The sequence below is a fragment of the Camelus bactrianus genome, chromosome 16 (assembly GCF_048773025.1).
Source record: "Camelus bactrianus isolate YW-2024 breed Bactrian camel chromosome 16, ASM4877302v1, whole genome shotgun sequence".
Lineage (NCBI taxonomy): Eukaryota > Metazoa > Chordata > Mammalia > Artiodactyla > Camelidae > Camelus > Camelus bactrianus.
In genome coordinates this window covers 11,587,939-11,609,726 of record NC_133554.1, presented here as the reverse complement: position 1 = coordinate 11,609,726, position 21,788 = coordinate 11,587,939, and the positions used below count along the sequence as shown (strand labels likewise).

The following is a 21,788-nucleotide window of genomic DNA, read 5'->3' as shown; positions in this document are numbered from 1 at the left end:
TCCACCCCAGCCTATCTGACAACTCACCCCAGTCAATTTCTCTGACACCACTCTTGCCCCTGGAATGGGATTAACGACGATCCCAAAGCACCTCAGTTCTTTCCAATAAAGAGAATGAGGTATGCTGTGGGTTTCTACGAATGCACCAGCACTTTTCAGGTGGAAGCATTACAACTTCCCATCTCTGTGTCCCTTCACGTGAACATATTTTAGCAAAATATATCCTCACAACTACAGCTCACTCTGTGCCAGGCATTGTCAGCCCCTAACATTCACCACTGTCCATCCTCATATCCCTTTGGGAAAGGCTGTATTATTAACCCTGTTTACAGTTGGGGAAAACTCTTGGCAATGAAAATAACTTGCCCAAAGCCCAAAAGCAGGAAAAAAAAAAAAAAAGTGGTGGACGCAGGGGGAGGGAGGAGGGTTATAATTAATGTTTAAACCCACCGGGTCCAAGGTCCAATGCCAAAACTGATGAGGTTTTTTTTTCCCATCTTTAATTTGCAAAATTTCAAACTTACCGAAATTTGCAAGAATACACCCATATACCCTTCATCTAGATTCAAATATTAACATTAACCACATTTGCTTTATCTATGTGCATATATGTGTGTGTGTTTATACATAAACACATACATTACATATATGATTGGTATACACATTTTTTTCTGAAATGAGAGTAAGTTGCCGATGTGCCATCACTCCCCTCTAACAGCTGTAGTAAGTCTCTCCTAATAACAAGGACAGTCCACGTAACCACAGAATGAGAAGCATTTAACATTGACACGATATTGCTTTCTGATTAACACACAGCCCACGTGCAAATCCTCTCAACTGTCCCAATAATGTTCATTAGAGCTATTTTTTTAAATCCAGGATCCATTTATCTGTACATATTGAATTTAGCTGTCATGTCTTTTTAGTGTCCTTTAACAGACGTTTTTGTCCTTAAGTACACTGATTTTTTTTCAGAAGTTCAGATCATTTTTTTGTAGAATACTTTCTAAGGTGCATTTGCCTGACTGCCTCCTCATCATGAGATTCAGTTGAACATTTTGGGCAGGAAAACCACATGGTGACGCTGTCTTTCTCAGCGCAGCACATCAGGACACGTGATGTCAGTTTACTGGAAGTGACGGTCTAGTCGGAGGACTTGGTGGCCCATGTTTTCTCACTACAGCGAGCTGCCTGCTGTGCACCAGGCGTGTTGGGAGGCGCTGGGGGGGTGGGGGCAGAATGGAGAGGTGAATGAACCCCAGGCCACCATCTTTACTTTTAGGCTGTTTCACAGTCCAATGAGGAAGACGGAGGGACAAAGCACTGAAAGGGAAGCAGCAGTCCAAAAGGCTGAGGTCACACTGTAGCGGAGGGGGGTCACACCACTGAAGGGAGTGAGGCAGGGTGCCTGGGGGAGAAAAGAGACTTCAGAGATGAGAACATGGAAATGGAGTTTGAAAGATCTGAGAAGGAATTTTAACAGGGAGAAAAGGAAACAAAAGGCCTTCCGGGTAGAGGGAGGGGACAGCATGCACGAAAGTAGAAGGTGTGAGTGGCAGCTCCTCACCACATTAGTAAGAGTGCTGTCTCTCACTGCCAAGGAGGGCGGTAAGGGGCTTCCATGTTTTCTGCCATTTCCCGGTGAGGAACCCTAAGGGCAATCCCTGCCTCTCACGTGGGCTGTGTGAGCTGGAGTTCACTTCACTAAAAGTTCCTTTTCGAATGTATGCCTCACCACTGCCCCTCAAGCTAGCCGGACAGGCATGGCTTTCCCACTTTTCAGATGAGGAAACTGAAGCTCCCAGGGGCAAAGTGACTAGCTCAATCCACAGGCCAGCAGATGCTAAGGCCAGGGCTCAAGAATGGAACTGGAATGTTCTGTTTACCTAGGAGATCTGATTGCTTAGCACTTGGGGGCTTCTACCTCCAGACGCCCAGACACCCCACCAGTCCCTCTAGTGCCACAGAAGACAGGTCTCCCCAAGCTGTGCCCCCACTGCCCCAGGGGAGTGGTCCCTGTAGTCCCCCTGACCCAGGTTTCCTCTGGCCCCACCAGGAGAAGAGAATGGCCTACAGAAAATTAGCCGAGATCTTTGACATCAACAGGTCAATGTTCAAGTGCCCGTGGCTGGAATATCCAGAAAGGACCAAAGGTGAGGCTGGAGAGGACAGGAGTGGAGTCAGGGACAGGGGCCTGAGAAGAAAAGGTCCCTGGCACCCACTCCCTGGCAGGGTCCAGCTGATTTCAGCAAATCCGTGGGAGGGGTCAGGGCGGACTGCTGGATACTTTGAGGGCTCGCCACAGCCCTCGAGGAAAGTTTCCAGGGCCCTCTAAGAGGGACGTCTTTGTGTCTCACCAGCTTCTGCTCCCTCATCTGCACCCTCCTCTCTACCCAACTCTCACACCTCCAAGATTTTAAGTTGTTCCCAATGCCTAAGGCTCTTTCCCCTCATATATCTGGCTAACGGCCACCTGGACTGAAGACTCAGCTTATGTATCATCTCTGAAATCTTCCCTGCTCCTCCCAACCAGGTTAGGGGCCCCTCATCTGTACCACCTATGCCTTTATCCATCTTCACCTTTGTTTCCTCTTGTTAATCACTAATAAACAGTGCTGTCTCACCAGCTGGACCAGTGCTTCCCAAAGTCTGTTTCCAGAAGAAATGCAAATTCTCAGACCCCACCCCAGATTTACTGAATCAGTACTCTAGGGCTGATGAGTCTGCAGCTGGGCATAAAGAACTCTGTGTTTTAACACGCTCTCCAATTGTTTCTAATGCACGCTCAAATTTGAGAACCACCGAATGAGACCAGTGGTTTTCACATTAGCTGCACATTAGAATCCCCCGGGGAGCTTTCGAAAATGCCTAGGCCCCTTCCTCAGAGAATCTGATTCAACCCATCTGAGGTGGGGCTGAGGCACGTTAAAAATTCCCCCAAATAATTCTAGTATGCAGCCAGGGCTGAGAACCACCGCGGTGCTAAACCAGCGCTTCTCAGATTTCAACACGTATAGGAATCTTGCTCAAATGAAGATCCTGATTCAGGAGGTCAGGGGTGGAGCCTGAGATTCTGCATTTCTGAGAAGCTCCCAGGCGATGGCAGTTCTGCTGCTCCACTGGCCACATTCTGAGCAGCAAGGTACCAGAGAACCATGAGCCCTTTAAGGACAGGAACTATGCCTTATTTACCTCCCTGGTGTAGTGTTCACTAAACGCTGAACGATGAATGCCTGGATGGATAATTCTTCAACCCTCCTCGGTAATCACTGTCTCATTTGTACCACAGAATTCAGAAAAGCCATGGCTCCTGTTCACCTGCCCTTGTCCTGCTACCAGGTAAGACCCCTAACTTTTGCCACCCTGCGAGCCTGGCTAAAGGAGGAGGGGCAGCAGACTGTCCCTTCCCATTAAGGCCAGCTCACAGAACCCCAAAACTCACCCCTAGGGCTGCCACTAACTCTGTGTGACCTTGGACAAGTCACTTTCCCTCCCTCAGGCTCAGGAGCTTCCTCTGCCACAGGCCAACCCCTGCCCAACTCCCTTTGTCGGGTTGCTATGAGAGAATATCTCTATAAGGCCTGGGCTATGCAGGCAGTGCTTAATGAGTTGTTTGTATTAATTAACACAGGGATCCTCCTAGCTGGAGTTGCCAGATAAAGTGGGATGCCCAATTAGCATTTCTGATGAACAATGAAGAATTTTTAAAATATGAATATGTCCTAAATATTGCCTTCATTACCTGAAATCCGAATTTAACTGGACATCCCATTTCTTATTTGCTTGGTTTTTACTAATCAGAGTGAGTCAATGCCACATTTTCTGAAATCACAATCCCCTGAGAACTCTTATTATGATCTTCTCAGTCACCAAACTGGGAGCCGCTGGCTGAAGCCCCTCTTCCTCATTGCTCAAAGATCTGTGGTAGAAACAGGGAGGCTTGAGAAGAGACAGGAATGAATCCTAATGGAGTCTTCAGAGAAAGCCCCTGACCCATCCAGAACCCTCCACTACACTCAGAGCTACAGTCTCACAACTGTTTAAGAGAAGTTATTTGAAGAATAATCTGCTTTTCCAATGAAATTGTTAAGTCCTAGGAGGGCAGGGACGATAACTGGATCTCCAGCACAGAGCACAGTGCCTGGCATCTAACAGGTGCACAATAAATTCTGTTGAATACCCGAATGAATGAACAGAAGCCTGCGTTTCGCCCCTCTTTACTCCGCATCTCCCTCATTCCTTTCCCTTTTCATCTCCTTGCCCAGATGACGTTTTTAAAGTGCTTTGAGAGCCTCAAATAACCAAACTGCGTACAGCTGTGCCTCGGTATCCGCAGGGGATGGGTTCCAGGACTCCTGTGGATATCAAAATCCACAGATACTCAAGTCCCTTACATAAAATGGTGTGGTGTTGGCATGTAAATTACACATATCCCCACAAGCACTTTAAATCATCTCTAGATTACTATAATACCTAATATCATGTAAATAGTATGTAAATAGTTGCTGCGTGCAGGACAAATTCAAGTTTTTGTTTTTGTAACTTTCTGGGATTTTTTTTTTTTCCCAAATATTTTCATTCCACAGTTGGTTGAATCCATGGATGTGGAACCCGCGGGTACGGAGGGCTGACTGCACTCAGATCAATTTATGATCAACAATGGCTCCACAATCTTTCTCACAACCACCTTGGGAGGGGTACAGAACAAGGATTATTGGCTCCATTTTGCAGATGAGAAGACTGAGGTCTTGGTAGGGTCTTGCCGAGTCACACAGTGGGTTAGGAGGTGGCTGTGGCTTTAGCTCAGATGAGAGGCTGAAAGCCATTTCTCTCACCTAGTCCCTTCTCACCCTGGCCATTTTCCTGGCTGAGGAATGTCCCCTGTGATGGCTCTGCCACTCACACCCCCAGGTGCCAAAAGAAGAGATACCCCCAAGTCCGGAGTGCTGGAGGCAGAACCCCAGCAAGCCAAGCTCCGTAGCTTACCACCACTCCAAGAAGCCTGAGATCTACCCGCACTGGTGCACTCTGTATGATCAGCAGAAGGAACGGGAGGCCCAGAAGACATTGAAGAAAATGAGAAATCACCCTAGGTGCGGTTTGCCCCCTCCTATTCTCCACAACTTCCACATCTTCTAGAAAAGAAAGCAAAGAGAAGAAAGGGGTAAGGTGGGGCTGGGGGTTGGACAAGTCAGCCTACAGATCCCAGGGGAGAGCCTGGGGTAGGAGGCTGATCTGTCTTCCTCTGGTCCCATCTCTGAGCTGGGCTGAGAACCAGGGGCAGAGGAGAGTTTGTGAAGTAAGGAGGGAGGAAACAAGGGGACCAGGGCTACCTGTGCAATTTCTCACACAGGCATCTCAAAGAAGACACCCTCATCCAAAATATCCATCTCCCCATGCGCAAGTTGACTACAAAATCTCAGATGGAATCCAAGCCCTTAGACCCTAGTGGGGACCCCCTGAAGTGGCAAAGATTAAAGGTCAGGGACCACGGTGGGAAGGAGGATGGGGAGACTCGGGAGACTCCCCTCCTGTGGGTTCCCTGACCTCGGGCTCACACCATCCTTCAGCCCTCGGCCCCTGCCTGCAGAACGGAGGGAGGGGAGAAGGGGCTGGATGAGCTCTTTCCGGTTTGAAAGTGTAGCTGTAGGGCTACATGTATCCCTTTCTTCCCTTCCACTGGCTGGCTCCCTTGGATGGGCAGGAGCTCACAGAAAGCCTGAAATCTCCCAGAGAGGATGAGCAGTTCTACGCAGCACAGGTGAGAAGTGGCCAGGCTGGAGGAATGTGGGCACAGGTAGGAGCTGGCTGGGCTGAGGGGAGAAAGATGCTTGAGGTGGAGGGTGGGGGTGGGGTGGTAGTCCAAGAACAGACTCCACCCCTGTCCAGAGGATGGTAACTCCTGGCGCTGGTCTCCAAGGTCTCTTCCCTTTCCTCTACCCTTGTCCCTGCAGGCTCTGGGGTGCCTGGGCGTCAGTGACAAGTTTATCATGGAAGTACTGTGGCAGGTGGTGAGTCTGGGGCTGCACAGAGCTCGGAAGAGGAGGAAAGAGGGCCTGACGTGTGCAGAGCATGGGCACATGGGCACAGACAGGGCTCACCAGGATCAGGGACGACGGGTCAGATCCAGCGAAAAGAGCACCACCTTGTGCAGCATGTCCCCATCTCATGTCCTCAGCTTCTTTAAAGGGCAGCTTGATCTAAAAGGAAGGGAAGAGGAAATCTGAAGATTCCCTTTGTCTAACAGAAAAGATGTTCAGCTGACAAGCCAGAAGGGAGCTGGCACTGAGTTCACCCTCTACCTTAACTGAGTCAGTGCCCCGTGCCTATATGCCAATTAAGAAGGGGGGGGGACTGTGTTCTTATCCACAATCTCGTTTAAATCTTCCCATACCAGGACTAAATAGTAGTATCTGCATTTTTCTAATGAGAAAATAGAAGTTCTGAGAGGCCAAGTGACTTGCCCAAGGCCACATGGTTACCAGATACCATAAAGGGGCTTGAACGGAAGTCTCACTCCCAAGTTGTCTTCCTTCCATCGCACCACCCTGCCTGTGCTGTGTTTGAGCAAAGACAGGTCATTCTCTAGGGCTCGGTTTCCTTGCTTGTCAAATGAAAGGTTAAGCTGAGATGATTCTTAAAGCTCTGACATTCCATCATCTTACGGCATGTTTCCACCACTGCCTCTTAAATCAGGCCCGGACTGGTCCAAAGAGAGTGAAGCATGAGGCCTGTCGAACCCTGGCCATCCTGGGTGAGTACGTCCTCTCCCTGGGTGGAGTAGGGGGAGGCGAGGAAGGGGACAGTGCAGCCACTCTCCCCTTCCCCTGTCTGGGAAGGACAGAGGGAGTGGAGTGTACACCCACTCCAGCCTAGCTGCTGGCAGGGTCTGGGAACCATCCTGGTACTGCTGGGGGCAGAGAGGAAGGTGGGGTGTAAAAGGCAGGAGGGACTGGAGAGAGGTAGAGAGCGGACCTGCAGTCATGCTCAGCCAGCTGCCCCGGTGTCCTGGGTGGACGGGCAGCACCATGGGATCCAGTACTTGGAAATTCTGTCCTAAGGGCCCGGTGGAGCCAAATCAATCCTGGCAGAGAGGAGCAGCCCCTGAGGCTCTGCCCTGACCTGAGGCTCCTCGCTGTCCAGGTTGCCTGAATAAGCACGTGATCCAAACTCTCATCAAACAGCTGAAGGGGCAAAATGAGGGGCAAAGGATGGATACTCTGACGGGGCTTCGAGTGGCTCTGAACGCATGGGCTGCTGTCCCCAAAGACCAGGTGACTGGGGGGAGAGTCAGTAACTGGGGTGAGGTAAGCAAGGTAACTGATGGTGTCGGCTGGGGGTTTGGCCAGGGAGAAGGTAACCTAGCTCCTGGCTCTGATGCAGGAGGATGATGTCCTTGTGGAGTTCCCTGTGGAAAAAGTTCCCTGAACAGAAACACTGGCAAAGCCACTTAACTACTCATATAACCTCTGAAAAGCCAGCTTCAGAGCTGCAACTTGCCCATCTCTAAAATTGATACAATGATTATTTTATAGCATTGTTGACAAGATTAAATGAGATACTGTACATAAAGCACCTAGTTCAATGCATGTGCTCTTTAAATGAGAAACCATCATTATTATTATCGTCCATAAGAATAACCTATTAAAGGAAAATCTCTGCCAAGAGGGGACAGGGACCAAGAAAGTGCTGACACTACTTGAGATTTTTCCCTTTTAGGTTCTCTTACTTTGACCTCATCAATGCTCCATGTAAAATAGAATTCATCCTTCATCTATTTACTCAACAAACATATATTAAACAACTATCATGTGCCAGGTACCACCCTAGGCCCTTAGGATACATCAGTGAACCAAACAGGCAAAGAAACCTGCTCTCAGGGAGCTTACATTCTAGTGGGGAGAGACATTTAATTACATAGTATGTTAGAGGTGACAAGTGCAATGGAAAAATTACATAGCAGGGTGAGGGTGATCAGGAATGCCAAGTGGAGATGGGGGTAGGTTGCAATTTTAAACATGGACGACAGGGAAGGCCTCATTTAGAAGTTGTCATTTGAGCAAAGATGTGAAGAAGGTGAGGGGTAGTCCGCAGATATCTGAGAGAAGGCATTCCTGGCAGAAGGACAAATCAACACAAGGGCCCTAAGGCAGGAGCACGCCTGGCATGGTCAAGAAACAGCCAGGAGGCCACGTGGTGGCGGTGGAGTGGGAAGAGAGAAAGCAGGGGGAAGTGAAATTAGGTCAAAGACGTTACCAGGAGACTAGATCGTATGTGGCCTTCTGGATGACTTTAATGACTTGAGCCTTTCCTCCGAGTGGAATAGGCAGCGACATGATCTAACTTATATTTCAAAATGCTCACTCTGACTGCTATGTTGAGAAAGGATGAGTGGGGAGTGGGGGTCAGGAGGAGGCAAGAGCGGAAGCAGAGAGACCAGTCAGGGGCTGCTGAGGCAATCCTGGTGAGATACAATGGTGGCTTGGACCACAGTCGTTGCAGTGGGGTTGGTAAAAAGTTTTTAAACTCTGGATGTATTTTAAAAGTAAAACTCTGACAGATTGAATGTGAGTTATAAAAGACAGAGAGGAAACAAGGATGAAGCCAAAGTTTTTGGCCTCAAACTGAAAGGATGGAGTTGTTATTGACTAAGATGGAGAAAGATGCAGGCGGAACACGTTTGGAGGTAACACCGTAAGTCCAATTTTGGACAAGTTATGTTTGAGATGTCCAATGGACTTCCAAGGGAGACAGCAAGTAAAGGGCTAGATATATAATCTGGAGTTTAGAAGTCTGAACCAGAGAAAGAAATCGGAGTTATCAGCACATAGATAGAAATTACTGTCATTCAGCTAGATGAGATCACTGAGAAATGAACCAAGAATCAAACCTTGGGGAACCCCAGTGTTAAGAGGTCAGCAATAAGAGGAAGACCTGGTAAATATTGAAAAGTGGCCAATAGGTAAGAAGACAACCAAGAGTGTGGTATTCTGAAAATCAATTGGAAAACATATATCAAGGAAAAGAGACCAAACCATATCAAATAATAAAGGATGAAGAATTGATACAATGAATTTAACAATGTGGGAATCATTGATTATCTTAACAAGAACCATTTCGGTGGGGCAGTGGAGGTGAAGACCTAAATGAAGTGGGTTTAAGAGAGAATGGGAGGGAAGACGTTAGAGACGGCAAGAACAGACAACTTTCCAAGTTTTGCTAGAAAGAGTTGTGGTTGGCATCTGGGGTAAATTCTAGAAAAAAGAAAAATAACAGCATGTTTCAATGCTGAGGGATAATGATCCAGTGGTTACAAAAATGAAAATTTTGAAGACAGTGGGAAGAATTTTGCAGCAATAGGATGAGACTGAATATACTAGTGGAGAGATTGACTTTAGATAGCTGGTCATAGTCCATAGATACAAGTGGGAAGGAATAACATACAGAGGTACAGGTGTTGAAAGTTGGAGAGAAGTGGTGGTAAATGTCTCTGAAAATTACTTTCTAGTTGCTTTTATTTGCTTAGTAAAGTAGGAAGCAAGGTCTCATCAACTTAAGAGAACAGAGGAAGAAGTGTTAAAGATTCCAGAGGAAAGAGTGAATGAGGAAGGTGGGGAAGAGAATTGCCCGGGGGAAAACAGTATGATCACTAGGCAGTATTAAGGGTCTACAGACCTAAACAAGCAATTCTCCAAGGAAGACATACAAATGATCAAAAAGCACATGAAAAAATGCTCAATATCACTAATTATCAGAGAAATGCAAATCAAAACTACAATGAGGTATCACCTCACACCAGTCAGAATGGCCGTCATTCAAAAATCCACAAATGACAAATGCTGGAGAGGTTGTGGAGAAAGGGGAACCCTCCTACACTGCTGGTGGGAATGCAGTTTGGTGCAGCCACTATGGAAAACAGTGTGGAGATTCCTCAAAAGACTAGGAATAGACTTACCATATGACCCAGGAATCCCACTCCTGGGCTTGTATCCAGAAGGAAATCTACTTCAGGATGACACCTGCACCCCAATGTTCATAGCAGCACTATTTATAATAGCCAAGACATGGAAACAGCCTAAATGTCCATCAACAGGTGACTGGATAAAGAAGAGGTGGTATATTTATACAATGGAATACTACTCAGCCATAAAAACCGACAACATAATGCCATTTGCAGCAACATGGATGCTCCTGGAGAATGTCATTCTAAGTGAAGTAAGCCAGAAAGAGAAAGAAAAATACCATATGAGATCACTCATATGTGGAATCTAAAAAACAAAAACAAAAACAAACAAACAAACAAAAACAAAGCATAAATAAAGGACAGAAATAGACTCACAGACAGAGAATACAGACTTGTGGTTACCAGGGGGGTGGAGGGTGGGAAGGGATAGACTGGGATTTCAAAATTGTAGAATAGACTACACTGTATAGCACAGGGAAATATACACAAAATGTTATGATAACTCACAGAAAAAAAAATGTGACAATGAGTGTGTATATGTCCATGAATAGCTGAAAAATTGTGCTGAACACTGGAATTTGACACAACATTGTAAAATGATTATAAATCAATAAAAAATGTTAAAAAAAAAAAGGGGGTCTACATCACAATTTCTTCTCCAGGAAGTGTAGGCACAGAGTCAGCAGAGAGTTGAGGACCATGAAGCAAGAGAGGGTAAAGGAGTTGAGTGAGCAGGACCACGGAATTTAAGCTGGGTAAAGAGGGAAGAAAGTGGGGGCAGTGAAAAGGTGCTCAGTGGACTGTTAGTCTTTGTGGAGTCCAACAACTGTTGACATCAGAGGTGAGCTAGAAAGACAGGAGGAGATGGAGATCATAGAGAAGTTGCAGTAATGGGTAATGATAAAGTCTCTTTGTGGGAATTAGTCTCTGACGCAGAACAGACTCAGGTTATTGGAAGAAAGGCATTGGGTCAATGACATATACATTTTTTCAAATGCCAGGAATGAAAACAGCAGAAGTGTTATACATTTTTTCAAATGCCAGGAATGAAGACAGCAGAAGGATGTGACCTAGGAGCAAGTAGATGACAGCAAAAATAAGGGGAAGTGGGTAAAATAATCTCATGACAGGAGATTCACTTTAGGGAGGAGGAAGAATGGTCTGGAAGCAGTAATGACTGCCCTCTTAACAAAGCCTGGCTGATGACATGGTCCCAGCACCCATTTCACCTCCTGTGTCCCACTCAGAGGACGCAAGTCGAGGATGAAGAGAAGTTGGTGTCGGCGCTGCAGATGCTGATAAAGAAGCCGTTCAGTGAAGCAGCCAGAGAGGCGGCACTGTGCTTGGGTTTCCTGAGGCCCTGCAGCCACACAGCCCGAGACTACCTGCTGCAGTCCCTGTGCCAAGGGCCGAAGACCCAGCAGATGAAGGTGTGCGGGGTACTAGCTGTGCGGCGCTCCCTGGGAGCACTGGAGAAACAGTGCTGACTTTGGTGGGGTCTGGACCCTGTCATCCTTATCCTAAAAGAAGCTTTAGCAGGGAGCCCTGCAGGGTTCTGTGTGTGTGACTATGTACACGCATGAGTACGGGGTCATATGGATGAAAGTGTACACGTGTCTGTGTATATTCAGTTTGTATGGGTGTTCATTTATGTATCTGCACATGTGTGCACACAAGAACTTGTGCTCTCATTCAAGAGGCCAAGAGGGAGGAGAAAGGACCCCACCTGTTCCCTGTAAGTTCCAGCCCTCAAGTCGGCTTGGCCATCCAGATGCCACTTGGTCCTGCATACCCCACCCCGCCCTGCCCACCCCCACAGGCACTTACTATGCTGGTCAACATAATGGGTGTGCACTCAGCCACCGTCATCAGGACCATCCTAGACCAGCTGTGCTATTCCAGTGTCCTTGAGGTAAGCTCTAGGGCTGCCTAGTTCCCTCCCTTCTCCAGCACTCAGACAGGGCTGGGGGATGAGGGAGGGAGTCTGTCCTTCATGCCTTCCCCAACCTGCCCTCAGCACCGCTTTGAAGCCACCCAGATGCTCAAGACCATCGGGCTAGAAAGGATCCAGGCACAGGGTTTGGAAGGACTCACATTTGAACTGCTCAGACAGAAGACATATAATGAACCCTTCTTCGTAAGTGAGACCAAAGCTCCCAAGCCTGGGCAGCCTGAACCTGTCCCTTTACCCTTCTCTGAAGAACCCCCACCCCTGCAGCTTGGCTCCCATCACACTGCCCCCTCCAAAGCCTCACATTCACCCTAACACAGCCCCTGTTTTCAAGCCACCTTGCCTTCACTCAGGCAGTTCTCTCAGCTTAAGTGCCCTGAGTCATCCCTCCCTCTTCTGCAAGGTGGAAAACGGCCTCATGCTTTCAGTCCCACTGGTAAGTAACTCGTCCCTCCTCCTGCCTATCCAAGTACGGCTGCCCCTCCCAGCCCAGTCCAAACAGCATCTCCTATGGGAAGCTTTCCCCAGTCACCACGAACAGAATCACCCTGCCTCCCTCTGTGTTCCCTTGCATTTACCTTTGTTACAGCTTGTTACAAAACCAGCCACAGAACTTCTACAGACATCTTTCTAAAGCCTAAATCAGACTGTGGCTCACAACAATCGCAGCACAGAACTTCTCAGTCTCTCCCCAAACCCTCAGGAGGGCTTACACTGCCCTTCGCCACCCAGGCCTGCCTACCTCTCCAGCCTCACCACACGGCTGCTCGGAGCCACACACCAGCTGTGCTGAGGAACACTCTGTCCCGATTTATACCTGTGGTCCCAGTGTAACTACTCAGTGCCCCCAGCTTGAAGAGTCTGTTTGGTCACCTAGCCAAACTGAATTATTTCTGTTCCCTAGCCTTTCTGTGCCCTTCCTTGCTTCAGGCTTTTCTGCATGCTCTCCCTCTGCCGGGGATGCACCCAGCCCTCAGCTGAGGCATCACTTCCCCCAGGAAATCTTCCTGGTCCTCATACTGTGTCAGGAGACCCTCCTGTTGCACCTTACACTTAGTTCAGTAGTGTAACTGCCTGGTCACTAGTCTGCTTCCCCACCAGACCATGAGCTCCACAAGGCAAGGACCACACGTAGCACGAAGTAAACATTCAGCAGGGGTTCGCAAAGCACCTAAGGGCACACCCCTGCAATCCTGCTGTCTGTTGTCCCACCTTAATCCCTCTTCAGGCTATGAGGCAGGCTGTTGCTGAAACTGTGGAAGAGCTCAAGATGAAGCCTACAATGATGAACTTGGTGGAGGCGTGAGTGATGAACTTGGACTGGTAGCTGCCAGGGCCAAATCCTAGGCCATGGGAAGGGAGCAGAGGGTCAAAGAGAGCTGAGAACCTTCTGCCCGTTCTCAGCACACACTTGTCTGTGCCCCTGGCCAAGTCACTCTTTGGCCCCTGGGCTTTTCTTCATCTGTTAAAAGAGGCTGATAACACCTGCCATGCAGGGTTTTGCTACAAAGCTCAAATTAAGGTGAGGACATCAAAGGGACTTATAAATGGTAAAGTTCTGGACAGATGCGAGTCCTGATTGTCATTTCATGCCTCCTGGAAAACTGTAGTACCTGCCTTTCCCCTCTCTGACCCAAGAAACAAGAAGGGGACGTTAATGAAATTAATATCACTCGTCAGTTTATGCCTGACTCAATCTGGACTGTAGAAAGAAGCCAGCCTTCCCCCTCTTCCCCTGAGTTGGACCACAACACATTTACTCCCTTCTACACAGGCAGCTGATGAGCTCGGATGTCACTGCACGCCAGGAAGCAGTCATCTCTTTGGTAAGGCCAGCTCTGCTCCTCTCAGCAGATGTGCTGATGACAGGCGGAACAGGCAGCTGAGCAGAGTTACTGAGGGGAAGAAAGGGCTGTGAAGTTTGGGGAGGTGGTTTGCTTGCTTTTCTATTTTAGAATTCCAGCCCTATCAGGAGATCAGGAAAACCTTTTCTCCAGGATTAGAGGTGGGTGGGATAAGGAACAGGAGATGGGTGAGGGGGCGCTACTTAGATACTGCAGAAATTGTCTTGACTCTCTTGGTGAAAAATTGTAACAGAACCCAATCCAGTGTCCCCAGAAGGCGAAGAAAGGGGTATGTCAGCTGGGAAGCCAAATCTCCCTTTCTCCAGGCACAGGGTCATCCCAAGGGGACTAGAATAGAAAAGAGTGTAGGTGGGGCATCTTTCTGGGCTGGCTACTCAGGCGCCCTCATTCTCCCTCTGCCAGGGCGTCCTGGGGAGCCGCAGCACACAAACGTTCCACCTGGTCCTGGACATGCTAGACGTGGAAAAGAGCCCATCTGTGAAGAAGAGCGTAAGGCATACCTGCCCACCTCTTCCTCTTCTCAACCCGTCCTCTTCCAAGCCTCTCCCACCTACCCTCCCCACTCGCTCTTTGTCAGAGGGAAGAGAGGCGAATGAGCCCTTAGACACTGTCCCTTGACCTCATTTCCTGGGGCCATAGTGGCCTGTGACCTGAGCACTCTCCCCCAACCGGCCCCGGAGCTCCCCTCCCTTCCCAGCGCTGGCCTGAAGTGAGCCAGCCAGAGGGCTTTTGTTTGAATGCAGCTACAAGAAACATTAATTCTCTTGGCTTCAACTGATCCCTGGATCCAAAACAAGCTGAAGAACAAGGTGCTCTTTGTACACGAGGTACCTAAGACCACCGAGAAGGTAGAGCCTACGAGGTTCCGGAAAGAGTCTGAGAACCCAGAAGAGTTAAATGTCCAAGAATTTCAACTTGCACAGCCGAACCCCTCGTTTCTTACAAAGGCCAGTGCCACATCGGACCAACGGAAAAAGTTAAATGCCCAGAAAGGGTCTGAGACCTATGCCTTCGCACCTTGTTTCTCTAAATCACAAAAACACAAGCCACAGGCCCCGGGGTCCTGGGCACTGAGGATCAGGAAACAGCTCCGGATCCTTGCTCAGACCTCCAAATAGGTCAGTTCTTTTGGCTGAGCCCTGTGTCTCTCCTTGAGAGCTCTCCCGAGAAAACAATCTACACTTATCTTCCATGAATAAATGAGTGTCTCTCTACCTACCATGGCTCTTCTCTTCCTCATGGGCTGCACTGAAATACAGGTCTCCTCACTCCTGGCTGAGTGTTCCTTCCACTCAGCCACATGTCTTTTCCATGAGACAGAGCTGCTCTGGACAGCCAGCCTGCCTCCCTAAATCAAGCCCTTGTCTACGCCCAGAATTTGATGATAAAGCTAGAGAACTGGGCTTCTGCCCAGAGGGCCCTGCTGAGGGGAAAAATGGGAGAAAATCCTGGAAAGCTTGGCACTTGGACCATTTCCTCTTACTAACTTATCCCCCTCCTCCCCTCCCCCACTTCCCTATCAGTGGTCAGGAGATAAGTAAGTTTTTAATCAAGACCAACTGTCCTCTCTGCTGTCCCTTCTCCTATACCTGCTTTCTACCTACCTCAGGTCATTCCCTTTGACAAACTGTATTTACTCTCTAAAACTGCCTTAGTTTCTCCGTTATTTTTACTGAAGGCTTCAGCTTCCCTCTGCCAACAGGATCTGCCACACCAATCCCAATAAGCTATATCCTCCATTAAAAGGAAAAGCGCAGACTTGGGAGTTAGACAAATCCGAAAGCTAATCCTAGGGTCCATCACTTACTTGATCTTTGACTTTGGACAAGTTACAGAGCCTTTGTTTCCTCACCTCTAAAATGAAGAGAATAATGCACACTACTTCAGAGAGTTCCTCTGAGATTAAACAACACACGGCCTATCGGTGCCGGCATGACACAGCAGGCACTCAGATGCGGGCTTCTTCTCTCTCTCTTCCTCTCTTCAGTGTTGCCATGTGAACCTGGGATGACCAGAGGTTTAGAAAGTCCTGCCACCTCCTGTTACTCCTCAAGTCTTATTGCACAATCTAACAAGAGGTCAGGTTCTTCCCATGAAGCATAGAAAGGTCAAAATAAAACAGATGCTCCCTTCCACTTCCCCACGCTCCAGGTTCTAGAGTAGCCCAGTTATATTCCAAATCCAGCATGGTGTGTGTCGCTGAGATTTATCTGCCCTACCACTTCCAGATTCATGTTTTGCTTCGCAGAGTTCTAAGTAAAAACCAAAAGAGAAGTTTCACTATTCTGAAGTATAAACAACACTGGCTCTAACAGTATGCCACAAAGACCAAAGATGGAAAAATGATCTTTTCTTCTTTTGCCCACTCGCAGTTTTGTGCCAATGAGCAACATAACCTGAATTTCCCTGGGCCTTAACAGCCTGTGGGTACAAATGAGGCCTTATCAACTATATAATTCAGGCTCTCAACTCCTGCAGAATCCATCCTGCCCACAGATCTCCAACCCCCTCTCTTCCATATTTCTGGGTCTCCCCAGGCGATGCTGATTACTCAGCCAGATACCAGTCTCTGCTCAGTAGGACCTCAATCCTCATTTCACCAGTCCTCACCAGAAGATTTAAGACAGCACTGAGCATAAAGGTCTGCACAGAGCACTGACCATCTAGTATGCCACCAATGTACCGGAGCCTTTCCAGTACCAAGGCCACCTAGATCCAATGTTCTTAGAAATATGCTGAATCCAAGCTGTGGCCAACTTCCGGCAGAGATCTGAAATGCCCACTGCTCTCAGCCATTAGAATCTGTTGGGACTGACTGTGGGCTACCATCCAAAATACAAGTCTTCTTCTTTTCTTTCCTCCCTATCTAATGGGATCTCTGGATACTCCTACTGATGGCCAAAAAAAAAAAAAAAGCAACGCGTTTACACCCTCTACCTCTTTCCTAAACACTCTCATCCGTCTCTGTGCTGTAACTGAAATCTGGCTCTCTCAAACTGGCCTCTTCCTGAAATCTCAGGTGGTGCTCATCCCCCTACATCCTTCCAATGTCACCATGTCCTGTCATTGTTCCTGAGGGTCTTGGCTCTCTAACCAGCTGTACCACCCTCTGCTCCACTTCCCTATTTTCTCTCTCTCATCATTGCCTAAATCTTAGTCCTGCTATCGCCCTGATTTGAACAACCATCCAACACCTCGGCTTCTCAGTCCATGAGGTAACCCCGAAGGCTTTCCCCTTCCACTCACTGCAGCTACCCACTTCCAGGGCCACACTTAGCCCTTGTCATCCCCAGGAATTGCTCCATCTCCAAAATCCTGAACATCTACTTTCTGATCCAAACCTTCCATCTATCCAGCTTTTTATCCCCACTACCTGTCCTTTGAATCTCATCAGCAACACTAAGTTTTTGACTTCCCTATGTTCTCCGTTAACCCGCCTCTTTTTAAATTTCTTCTCATCCTGGACTCCATCCATCAACCACTATCCTCACTAGTCTCATACTTCCACCATCACCTACCTCTCTGACTAGTAAAATCCCCAACCCTGAATCACACTGCCTCTGATCCTATAAGCATGTTGCTGATTATAGGATTATAGTGGAGAAACTTAACACGTCCATAGATTGGTACCCCTAAAATACTTGCCTCCTATCTTAACGAAGTCCATATTGTTGTCTGGCAATTTTATGGGTTCCTAGTCACGATTCTCTGCTATTTCATACACAGGTTATTTCAAGCCTTCACTGCTATCTTCACATTTCCTACAGTCTCTTCAAACTTTTTATATTACTTCCACATCTCTCTTCGGGGGAGGCGGGGGAGACATCAGATGAAGTTACCTAAATGTCCTGCCTTACCTTTCAACTCACCTGTTACAAGAATCCTCGTATACAGTCGTCAAGAGCGCAGGCTCCAAGGCCAGGCGCCTGGTTCATATCCTAGCTCTTGATCTTGGGGTAAGGTGCCTAACCTTTCAGAGCCTCTGTTCCTCAATGTCCCTTTCAAAAGCCGCTTCCAGTGGCAATCAGAATCGTTTACACCATTCACCTCTTCTGAAGTGAAAAATTCCCTATACCTCCTTGCCTCACAGCCTCATCATGAGAAGTATGAGTTAACACACACAGACTGCTTCTAACAGTGCCTGGCACACAGCAACCTCCCAGTACATGTTAGCCATTTGCTGCTATTATCATCAGCATTTGCACTTATTCTTACCTCCAATTACATGCAAGAAGCATTCTCCTCTTCTGAGGCAAGATCCTCCACCAGTGTTCTGGAAGCCATTCCTTCAAGGAATTTGAATATCAGTTATCCCCATTTGCTTCCAAATAGTGTGTAAACATGATCAATTCCTACCCATCTTAAAAATAACCTTCCACAAACCCATATCCTTGTCATATGCCTCTTCTTACCTCACCCCACCTCTAACCACCCTTCATCATCAAGATTCTTAAATAGTTATTCACCTTATCTGTCTGCATTTCTCTTATTTCTATTATTCATTATCCTTCTTCAGCTTGGGTTCAGAATTCAATTCTCAACGCAAACTGCTTTTGCTAAGGCAGTGATTCTCAAAAGGGGCAATTCTGCTCCCCAAGGAACAATGGCAACGTCAGGAGACATTCTTGGTTGTCACAACTGGTAGCTGCTACTGGCATCTGGTGGTAGAGGGCAGGGATGCAGCTAAACATCCTACAAAGCACAGGACAGCCCCCTCCACAGCAAAGAATTATGCAACCAAAAATGCGAGTAGCGCCAGGGTCGAGAGACTCTATGCTAAGATAATTTACAACCTCCATATTGCTAAATATAACGCATGTTTTCTGTGCTTTATGGCTTGGCCAACCAGAGCACTAGACACCATTAGCTTCTCTCCTTGAAATCCACTCTTCCCTTGGGTTCCACCAACACCTCACTAGCCATTCCCAGTCTGTTTCGGTATCCTCTTCTGTTCTCTTAAATATTAGTATTTCTCAGGGTTTTGTCATAGACTCTTGTCTCTCTACGGTCTCCAAAACCATTAGAATCAACTGGGGCTTTTTTTTTTTTTTTTTAATGCCCCAGGCCTCACTGATTTGTTTTGGAGTGGAGCCCAGACAGCTTTCATGTTTTAAAAAAGTTCCTAGATGATTCTAGTATTCAGCTAGGATGGAAAACCACTATTCAATCTTATTTTAATCACATCCACTCTCATCACTTTACCATTTGTATTTTAATGACTCACATCCGTAACAGTCATTTAATTAATATTCATTGAGTACCTACTCTGTGCCTGACACTGTTCTAGGTACTGGAGTAGAACAGTGAACAACAGACAAGGTTCCCTACTCTTCTGGAGCTTATATTCTAATGGAGGAGAGAAATGAACAAACATAAAGAGATCGTCTCATTCAGTGATACGTACTGTGATGACACTGTAAGAGGTGATGCGAGTGTAATTGGAAGAGGAAATATTTTAGCTAGGAAGGACAGCAAAGACCTGAGAGGGAGACTGGAATTCGACCCAACACTGTAGTGAAAAGAAGTCGGCCATGTGAATATATGAGGGAAGAGAATCCTAGACAAAGAGTATACAAAGATACTGAAGCAGAAGCATATTTGGTACCATCAAGAATTACGACCAGTACGATTAAAGCAAGGCAAGTATAGATAAATGTTCTACAGTGAAGTTGGAGAGACAAAGGTCAGATCATACAGGCCTTTGTAAGCCAGGAAAAGGAATTTATAGCCTACATACAACGGAAAGTCATTGAAAAGGGTTTAAAGAGGCATGACATACAGGTTGATTTACATCTTTACAATACCGTTTGGCTGCTCTGTGAAAAAGAGATTTTAGAGGGGCAAGATTGTAGGGGATCTATTAATGGCTATTGCAATTATCCAAAAAAGAGATGACTATAGTTCATACCAGGACTGTAACCAAGAATATAAAGATGGTTTCAGGATATATTTTGGAGACAGAATTAAAGAGGACCTGCAGGTACAGGATGAATGAACAAGAACTCAAATGTAAGTTCTAAGTTGTTCTTGTTTTTGGTTTTGGTTTTTTGGGGGGGTTGTGGGGTGGTGAATTAGATTTATCTTAATGGAGGTACTAGGGGGTGACCCCCAAGACCTCGTGCATGCTAAGTACACACTCTACTACTGAGCTATACCCTCCCCCAGTTCTAAGTTTTTTAAATAGGATCTGGGTGGACAGTGAAGACATTTACTGAGGTGAAGACTAGGGAGAGAAACTGATTAGATCAAAAGTTCTGCTCAGTCCCAGCAGAGTCACCAAAAAAAAAAAAGTTATGTCCAATACATCCTAGTGGAAAGGTCAAGTAAGTAGCTGGTTATAATCCAGTTAAGAGGTCAGGACTGGAGACAAATTTGGTAGTCATCACCATATTAAATGGTATTTAAAGCCAAAGCCTGAATGACTTCACCCAGGATATAAGTGAGTATCAGTAGAAAATAGAAAGGGGATCAGAACACGTTGAGAAACTTCCAACATGTAAAGGGTAATTAAAGAAGCTGGCAAAGGAGTCAGAAATCAGTAAGAAAGAAAATCAGTGCTGTGTAATGTTGAATGCTCTTTTCTGAGCTGCAGATTTGCACACCCAGCTGCCTACTGAATGTCTCTACCTAGAAGTTTCTTAAGTCCCCCAAAGTCTACTTACCCAAAGCTGAATTCATTCCCCTCTTCCTGCTCCCAAACCCATTCCTTTTCCTTTGTTTCCTATTTCGATGAACAGCACATCTACCTGACTCTTCTCTCCCCACTACTTCTGATATCCAGCCAAATCCTGTCAAATTTCCCCCTTCATTTCTCAAATCTATGTAGTTATCTCCTCCTTGTCCAGTCACTATCTGAGCTCAGACCAGTATCATCTCTCACCTGGCATACCATTCTGTCTCCAATCCAGCCTCTCTACAAGGCAGCGATAATCATCTTTCAGTTGATGCCACTCAGGTCACTCCTCAGCTTAAAATCTTTTAATGACTCCCTACATGGAGACAGGGGAAAAATGAAATGCAAGGACCTTATCATTGAGCTGGTTTACCTCTCCAGTCTTATCTTCTGCATGCCCATTCTTGAACTCCTTCCTCCAATCATAATGTACTATATAAAATTCTCAGGCACACAGCCTGTTCCTCACTCTTTTAACTCCTGATTTATTTGTTCATGTCAGTGTTCTGTACTTGGCCAGTTCCTACTCTTCCCTCAAAACTCATCAAGCCTTCCCAATCCCACATGACTGGATTAAGTACCTTTCCAACCAGCCCTCAAAGCACCTTGTACTTACTCTTACGGGAGCACTTACAGACTGTATGCTGTCCGTTTGCTTGATGGGCAACATATCCAGCATTTGATGCAGTGCCTTACCCTTGATAAGGGTAGGAGAAAGTTTTTTAATGAATACCAAGTAACATACTATGTACACTGGTATCTTAACCCTGGTTTGTCAAATCCTTACTTTTCCTATCTAGTCCTTAAACCTCGATATTCCCAGCATCTAGAACACTGCCCTAAATAAATGGTTCCTAGCTGGAAACTGAAACTAAACTATACCAAAATCACCTGGTAAGCTTAATATAAATTAAGATTCCCAGCCCTACCTCCCCACTTCCCACTGATTTCTGATCCAAAAGACCTGGGCTGAGGCCTAGGAATCTGGAATTTTGACAACCTCCTCAGGTGGTTCTGATAGGCAATCATGGTTGGAAACTACTATTCTAAACAGCATAGGCACTCAATAAATATTGTTGGAAGTAGCATTTTAATTTCATGAAGTAGAATTCACTTCCTAATTCTTTAGGGTTAGAATCCGCTATAACTGAATCCTGAATGTGAACAGAACAATGCACTAATAGTCCACAAAACAAGCAGCCTTTATTGCAGTATTACAAAACACTTTCCATTTTGGCAATTATTTTACAACGCACTTAGCTTCAAGGGTTGGGAAGGAGAAGGTTGGGAGCTAAAGGGGGAAATTTCAACGGACACTTCTAAAAGAAAAACTGT

General features: G+C 46.7%; 1 protein-coding gene across 1 annotated transcript; it reads left to right on the top strand.

Moving 5' to 3' along the window:
* The first annotated feature begins 1,502 nt into the window (after positions 1 to 1,502).
* Positions 1,503 to 14,997, top strand: HEATR9 (HEAT repeat containing 9). The gene is made up of 15 exons (XM_074342593.1): positions 1,503 to 2,153; positions 3,290 to 3,339; positions 4,912 to 5,093; positions 5,354 to 5,480; positions 5,705 to 5,761; positions 5,955 to 6,011; positions 6,697 to 6,754; positions 7,144 to 7,274; positions 11,212 to 11,394; positions 11,784 to 11,876; positions 11,982 to 12,101; positions 13,144 to 13,217; positions 13,690 to 13,741; positions 14,183 to 14,269; positions 14,524 to 14,997. Exons 1-15 carry the CDS (start codon positions 1,841 to 1,843, stop codon positions 14,896 to 14,898), a joined length of 1,959 nt encoding a protein of 652 aa, XP_074198694.1. The 5' UTR covers positions 1,503 to 1,840; the 3' UTR covers positions 14,899 to 14,997.
* Positions 14,998 to 21,788: the final 6,791 nt, after the last annotated feature.